The sequence below is a fragment of the Lycium barbarum genome, chromosome 11 (assembly GCF_019175385.1).
Source record: "Lycium barbarum isolate Lr01 chromosome 11, ASM1917538v2, whole genome shotgun sequence".
Taxonomy (NCBI): domain Eukaryota; kingdom Viridiplantae; phylum Streptophyta; class Magnoliopsida; order Solanales; family Solanaceae; genus Lycium; species Lycium barbarum.
The window spans coordinates 120,108,045-120,116,084 of NC_083347.1; the positions used below are offsets into that span (position 1 = coordinate 120,108,045).

Sequence of the window (8,040 nt, forward strand, 5' to 3'; positions counted from 1 at the left end):
TGGCTTAATTTAGGGTTTTCCCCTTCATCAAAAGGACTCGCGGTAGAGCACTCAATAGATCTAGATTGCCCTATTTTGCCTTACCAACCTCTAGGAAACTCCAAGTAGAGAACTCAAGGTAAAAGCAAGCTAGATCACCCAATTTCGCAAATCAACCTCTAGAAAACTCTTGATTACTGGCCTAGATCGATTGTACAAACAAACTTCTTTTGGCACTTTCAGAAAGACTTGGCGTCGAGCACTCAATAAAGCTAAATCACCCCATTTCGCAAACCAACCCCTAGAAAGCTCCAAGTACTGGGCCTAGGTCAATTGTACAAATAAACTTTTTCCCCGTAAGCAGAAGTCGAGGTAGAGCACTCAATAGGCTAGATCGCCCCATTTTGCGAAACCAACCTCGAGAAAACTCCCGAGTTATAGCCTAGATCGATCGATTGTACAAACAAACTTTGCTTCCTATATGATAAATGCTCATTCTCATTAATAGATACACTATTAAAACCAAATAGGGGCAGGAGATAACTCTTACTCTACATATGCTAATGAAATTGTGATATAAAGCATCTGAATTGGAAAATTTTCATTGCATCACCACGGATAAATGGATACTTTGTAATTCCACAACACAAATGCTTTATTAGACTGTTTGACTAAAACTTGATTGCTTTCATTCAAGATGTAAGGAATTATGAAAACTAGTACTTTCAATCTACAGATAGCTCGGAAACAGATTTCTGCACGAATAAAGCTAATTCCAATTTCCAAGAGGATGTAATCCTACTCTATAATGGCAAAGAATACAAAAAAGTTTTAGCTCCAAAATTCAAAATATGAAGATGATGTCTGGGGTTCTAATGTTACATTGTCCATCGATATCCATTGAACTATGAGGACATGCACCGCATAACAATCATCCATCTACAATGCAAGAAAAGAAACTCTTATGGGAGGCAACAGAAAATACACAAATTACTCATAAAAACAAGTATTCGAAGTTGGCTAAAAGGGAGAAGCAAAAGGCATCAACAAGATAATAAACGCTTTGTTCAACGAAGTCTTATTGAAGTTCATAGTTTCCAAAACTGGAAATAGTTAACAAAATCTTGAAGCCGAAAGGAAGCCAATGAGCATGTAATCACAGCCCTAAACAAGGAAAAATCATTGTCAAACTACTATATTAAAAAAAGATGTTCAAAATTAACCCGAAATATCACGCAAGTAAGTTCTTGAGGATAATTCTTGACAAAGTTGATGCATTCGAGCCATGTTGTTTACCTATATTTGCTCTCACATAATCTATAAATACAATGAACATCAGAAGAATTCGACGAGTAAATACTACTAAATAAATGCTTCAGAATAAGCTAAATTCACTGAAAGGGGATAAAATCCCAGTTTCACAAATGGGAAGATTAGAACGGAAATCAAATTGACAGTCACAGAAGAAAGCAAATATTTCTTCTTCAGAGCTCATACAGACATTCTCTTAGACTGCATGGACATAATACTTCGGTTGAACCCTCCGACATCATAAATCATCATTGCAATCTGATTGAATACCAAGTATTAGAATAACCCTAAACATTATTAAATTAGATGAACTACATTGAGAAAGAAAAGATTATATGCTAAGCAGATTCAATTATCTCAAGGCCTATTTAAGTTTTTATCTGATAGGCAAATAATGACAGCCACATCACAAACCTGCAACAAACAGTACTTGCTAACGAATCTAATTATCAGACAATTACTGCAAATCAGCACAGGCGCATCATCAAAAAACTCCACACTTTTTGAAAATGTAAAGATAGTTTGGTTAAGAACTAATGCGTTTCATGTTAAATGAAATGAAACCGCAAGTTATTAAAGGTGAAGTTCTTCCTATTTCAACAGGTTGAAAAATCTTAAGTTTACTTGCCCTATTTGGATGGTCATTGCTATCAGATATACTAGCAGTTCAATTATTACTTCAAACTTTTCATTATAACTTCGACAGGTCGAAGTCATATAAGAGAACAAGAACACAATTTCAAGACAATACCAAATTAAATCGCAACCCCTCCCACCCTCACTAAAAAAGGTTACAATGGATATAGGAAAACTTTATGATTCTGGGGACCATCTAATCAGTTAATGTCACTTAACCATGTATTCAAGTTCAATATACTAAGAGTTTTATCTGGTTACAAGTAACTAAAGTGTAACAATTCAGTAGCTCATGAGTACTAGAACACAGGTATTTACATAGTTAGGTATAAATACAAGTTAAACCTACTAATTCCACTTTCCTTTTCAATAGTTAGATTCAGATTTTGTACTGTTCCTAGAAGTGATAATGTAGAAAACCGAAATTTTAGCCTGTAACTCACAAAGCCTAAGACCGTAGTTAGCATATCAAAGATCTAGCCTAGCAAACATATTTTCTTCATCATGTTCGTAAGGCTAGTCTAAGACTAATCTATGATATTTCAAAATATGAATGCTACTAATTGTTCATAGACGCTCATGAAACACTAGGGGGGTATACTCAGAATTTTCCAAAAGCACCTTGGCATAAACAAACAGTACAAGGAAGACATTAGATACTTTCAAGAACAGCAGAGTCCCAAGTAACTTAAAATCTGGTAGATGCTAAATAACTTGTTTTTTTCTAACATCATCCAAAGCCAATAGATTAAGCACTAGTATTAAAAATGCTTTCAAGACATATTCAAGCTTTTCTTGAAAAGAGTTTCAACATCGGTAATAAACTACAAAAGAAGCCAAAGTTTAGAAAAAGGAAAGCATCTCATGTTCTCACTATCTACTTCTCATGTTCTTACATCGCATGGATATTTCACTTTGCTTGTACTCTCTGACACTCATCATGCATCATCATTGCAATCTGATTAAATGCCAAATATTAGAATTAAGCTTGCATCTTCACAACTACAACTAGAAACACAACATACGTATGCTAAACAACTTTAGGTCCAACAGTCAATCTGACTCAATTTTCTTGAGGCTTATTAATAGAATTAAATCATCAACAATCAAATACAGCAGCATGATTCACAAAATCTGATAATTTCAATCTACAACAGACGACCACAGCAAATAACATCAAATGCTCATTTCAAATGTCAGCATCATGACATAATACAATGATATTCAAAGGAGAGTAGTATTTACTCCCTCTGTCCCAATTTTATGTGACATTCTTTACTTTTTAGTCAGTCCAAAACAGCATGACACCTTTCTAGATTTAGTAACAATTTAACTTTAAAATGCTCAATTTACCCATAAAGAGATTATTTACAGCCACACCAATATCTATGGCTTACTTTAGACCATAAATTTCAAAAGTCTTTCTTTCTTAAACTCCGTGCTAAGTCAAACACCATCACATAAATTGAGACGCAGGGAGTAATTCCTTTAGAAATTGAAGTCAAGCAATTAAAAGTTTCCATTTGGGAGTTAATATACTAGAATCATGACCATATAAAGTTTTCTTTGTAGATTGGACTTTGGAGGGCCAAAAAGAATAAATGGAAACAAGCATACAATACAACAGTCTCAAAAAACAAAAAAAATCCAACTCTAACGTACTCCTAAGAAAATCATGAATCAAGAAACATTGTCGCCTAACTCGAGTCTGAAGAATGTATTATGTGTTAGCATTACTCATATGATGTGGAAGTTGAACGGACATTAATTTAATACCAAATATCACATCAACAAGTTTAGCTACGTATGTGAAACTCAAGCGACAGTTAAGTTGTATATTGACAATGAAGAAAGAAAAAGAGAGGTGGTATAAATTATGATGATCCTTTCCACATGCAATCGTTTTTTCCTTTGCCAAAATCTATACAAATTTGTCAAAAATCATTCTTTTATTAGTTACATCTTGGGAGAAAGGCTCCTCACCAGACCTAAGAAGGAGAGCTTTTATCAATTACTTGAATTGGCAGAGTAAAGATATTTGTATATCCTGAACTCCATTTCATGATGTTCATCTAGTCCTCTCTTGCCCTACAATACTCAAGAATATGTGTCTTTTACTTTTACTGCAGAAAGAGGAAGTACCGATAGACTGGAGCATCAAAATTGCAGAAGTTAGAATCAAAACAGGATCTTACTTTTCATCTAGGAATAATGTCCTTCTTGAATAACACATTATGGAAAAGCAACATGATTGATTCCTAGAGTATTGGGTTCATTAGCACATAATCCCGTGAATTCTATAGAATCAAAACAGGATCTTACTTTTCATCTAGGAATAATGTCCTTCTTGAATAACACAATATGGAAAAGCAACATAATTGATTCCTAGAGTATTGGGTTCATTAGCACATAATCCTGTGAATTCTATAACACTACACATATTTTTTTTTTATTATTTTTTTTTTGTTTCCAGCACATCTCAATTTTACAAATATATCTTTTCATCCTCAACCTTTTCTTCATATATTTCCTTTTCCCCTTTTTAGGAGTTCGATTTGGGTTCAACAACCTGAAGCTCAAAGCTCAGAGTAATGCAAAAGCACTGCACTATGATTAATGACTATATCAACTCTCAAGCAATCAACTTAATGCATTTACCAGTTGACTCAAAGGACAAAGGCAAAAAGGCTAAGCTAAAATATCAGCTCAATGGAAAATCCGAACTAGAAAAAATGTGCATCGCACAATCTCTCAGAAACATGAAAAAACATAATTTGCTGCCACAGAACTCTCCATACATTTGTCAACAACCAAACAAAAAGCATTCAGATTCAATTAGGAAAATAAAACAGTGATCGATGCACGATTCACGCATAAAATCTGTGGCCAACAAATCGTTACATATGCGGATCCATATATAGAGCTGAATACGAAGTAAATATACCTTCAAGCGTCCAACCATAGCTCCGAGGAGTAGCAGAGAGCATTGAAGTAAGCAATGCTGAGGCAGTTGCAGTGTGAAATGGAAACATCGATTCCACTCTAACACAACTCATTTCTACTGGCGACCTTTAAATACAATATCAAATCTATAAGTACCAAATACTAAAACAATCAGTAAACATAATTCTATCAATCAACTACGCAAATCCTCCACATTCATACTTCTCTACTCGTACACATTTATTTCAGTAGTAAACAATTTGGTAAGAATAATTTAAAAACTTCTTAAAACATTAAATTTGTCAGTAGCAGTATGATAAGGAAACATCGTTTCCACTCTGACACAACTCATTTCCACAGGCAACCTTCAAAATACATTGTCAAATCTATAAGCAAAAAATACTAAAACAAGTAGTGACCATATATCTATCAATCAACCACAGAAATCATCCACATCCATTCTGCTCTACACATACCAATTTATTCCAATAGTAACAAATACTAAAACAATTAGGGTGTGTTTGGTATGACAGAAAATGTTTTCCAATTTTCCCTTGTTTGGTTGCACTAAACATCTTGGAAAATGTTTTCCTTAAAAATTGAGAGAAAATATTTTCCGGATCAATAAAACCAGCACATCCCCAACCCATCCCCGCACTATCTATCCACCCACACCCCAGATAAGCCCCCACCTACCCCCTACTCTCCCCAGCATACCCCCCTCTACCCCAACCCACTACCCCACCTACCCCCCCAAGTATACCCCCCTCTACCCAACCACCTACTCCCCCAGCATACCCCCCTCTCCCCCCCCCCCAAACAGCTACCCCCTACTCCAGACTGCCCTCCCCACCAACACCTCCAGCGAGCCTACCCCTTCCCACTCCGCGTTCCCCGCGCCACCAAAAGTTGCACTCCAAATTCAAATATCTCATAGTGTTTTGCTTTGAATATATGCAAATGCTCTTAAAAGGACACTTTCCAACTTGCTTACCAAAACACAAGGAAATGAGTAAGACAATCACTTATTTTTCGAGAAAACATTTTCCATCATACCAAACATTAGTAGTATTACTTAGTATTCTTGTAGTATCATATTCTTCATTTCTTACTACTACTATTGCTTTTGCTTCATTTGTTCCGTTTATCTTGCCTTTTGCTATCGTTATTTTTATTTTATTACTTTAATTACTTCTTTTGAGCCGAGGGTCTATCGGAAACGGACTCTCTATCCCATAAAGGTAGGGGTAAGGTCTGCATACATCTTACCCTTCCCAGACCCCACTTGTGAGTAGGCGCGGAGGGAGAAAGGGCCAAAGGGGTTCGGATCTTCAGCAAAAAAATTAAACTATTTATACATGGTTAAAAATATTTTTTATGTATATATAGTAGACGTTGAACCCCCTTTGGCTTTTTCGTGCTTTTACTTTTTCATATTTTGAAACCCCTCGTTGAAAATCCTGGCTCCGCCACTGCTTGTGGGAATACACTGGTCATGTTGTTGTTGTTAATTGTAAAATTCATCCACATACATTCTGCACTACTCGTACAAATTTATTCCAGTAGTAAAACAATTAGAGCGAGAATAATTTATTTTTTTGAAATTATAAAAAAAATAAAAATAAAATTGTGAGTGTGACCTGAAAATGCGAGAATTGAGAGGTTTTTGAGTTGGAATACGAAACGGAGAGCTTTTTGGCTTCGCGCCGGTGGAAATTCTGGCGGCGGCGGCTCGGCCGGAAGTGGCGGCTGAGCGGAGGACGGACCTGGCGGCGAAAGTGGCCATTATTGTAATACGGAGAGACAAAATGTGGCTTTGCGGGGGTTTTATTTAGGTTCAGAGAAGTGAAAGAAGTTGCACGGTTTGTCCCTATTTTGAACTGGCGGTAAAAGTGGCCATAATTGTAATAAGGAGAGACAAATCGGAGCCCGTTTCGCTTAGCTTATAAGTTGCTTCAGCTTTTTTAAGTGTTTGGCTGCCAGCTTATAAGTCATTTTATGCTTAAAATAAGTCTCAAAAAAATAAGTTGGATAGTCCAACTTATTTTTGGACTTATAAGCTGTTTTCAGCTTATAAGTTTTTTTTTTTTTTTTAACCTAAGCCAAACGGCCCTAGATGCTTTGTTGGGGTTTTATTTATCGGTTCAGAGAAGTGAAAGAAGTTGCACGGCTTATCCCCTGTTTTGTACTGGCGGCAAAAGTGACCATAATTGTAATAAGGAGAGACAAATACATGCTTTGTTGGGGTTTTATTTATAGGTTCAGAGAAGTGAAAGAAGTTTGCATGATTTGTCTCTATTTTGTACTAGCGGCAAAAGTGGCCATAATTGTAAGAGGCAAAAGGCTTTGTTGGGGTTTTACCCTTTTGGGTTCACAAGTCAGATGCACCCTAAAAGGATTTTTGTATGCCGGACAAACATAAATAATCTTGGGAAAATTCAATAATGATTATATCAGGGTTAGAATAGTATCGGATAAGTAATCCTTGCCGTATGGTGGAATAATAGTACCAGAATTAGTTATTTCTATATAAAATAGTGAAAATGATTAAAAAAAAATAGCTCTGAGATTCTTCAAACCCTTTTTCTACTAAATAAGGTGAAAGTTAATTTGGTAAGTAAATAATTTCTTCTTAAGCTAGCGTTTGGTCATAAATTTTGGATCAAATTATGAAAATTTATCTTCAAAATTATTTCAAGCTCCAAAAGCTGGCTCAGACTAGGTTTTGGAAGAAATTTCACCTTCACTCACAAAACTTCAATTCTTTCCGAGTATAATCTATGTCCAAACACAACTTTAAAAACTCAATTTTTCAAGTTTCGACTTCAAAATCTATGGCAAAACACGTGTTGTTTTTAATACAATAAATCAAACGGTCAATAAGAAATAATACAATGATAACGAATTCAACATAACTAATCTCAGTATAACTAATCCCAACGTAACTAACCCTAGCATACGTTGTATTCAAATCAAACAAACCCTTATAGTTTAAAAGTAAATACTTATATTTCTATACTATAAAATATTATGTTTACACCTCCTATGAGGTGTATCGATAACTAAGTATATTATGATAGACAATTTTTGCACGTTGTGGAGTATAATTGGCACAACAAGTCCAAGGTACTGCTATGTATAGGCTATGGTGCAAGTTGATACTGTAAGGAA

The 8,040-nt window shown here is 35.4% G+C and overlaps 1 protein-coding gene across 6 annotated transcripts; it reads right to left on the reverse strand.

Annotated features, from left to right (window-relative positions):
* Positions 1-645: 645 nt before the first annotated feature.
* On the reverse strand, positions 646-6,708 carry LOC132617782 (protein NUCLEAR FUSION DEFECTIVE 6, mitochondrial-like). Of its 6 annotated transcripts, none has more exons than XR_009573832.1 (4): positions 6,510-6,707; positions 4,871-4,995; positions 3,910-4,014; positions 646-918 (listed from the first exon to the last, which is right to left on the reverse strand). XR_009573832.1 is itself a non-coding variant. In XM_060332856.1 (3 exons), the coding sequence occupies exons 1-3, from the start codon at positions 6,653-6,655 to the stop codon at positions 911-913; spliced, it is 279 nt and encodes a 92-aa protein (XP_060188839.1). In that variant the 5' UTR covers positions 6,656-6,704; the 3' UTR covers positions 646-910. The 6 variants fall into 6 exon arrangements, 4 of the variants coding, with proteins under 4 accessions (XP_060188839.1, XP_060188840.1, XP_060188838.1 ...); XR_009573833.1 differs by lacking the exon at positions 646-918 and adding an exon at positions 942-1,143; XM_060332856.1 differs by lacking the exon at positions 3,910-4,014 and having other exon boundaries at positions 6,510-6,704.
* Positions 6,709-8,040: the final 1,332 nt, after the last annotated feature.

Bases quoted from the DNA above. Each gene is read 5' to 3' on its own strand.
- LOC132617782 (XM_060332854.1), bottom strand. From the start codon at position 6,655: ATGGCCACTTTCGCCGCCAGGTCCGTCCTCCGCTCAGCCGCCACTTCC. The intron at 4,996-6,509 runs GTCACACTCACA...TTGTATTTAAAG, and splicing joins CTCAATTCTCGCATTTTCAG to GTCGCCAGTAGAAATGAGTT. The intron at 4,076-4,870 runs GTATATTTACTT...TTGATGCTCCAG, and splicing joins CTATGGTTGGACGCTTGAAG to TCTATCGGTACTTCCTCTTT.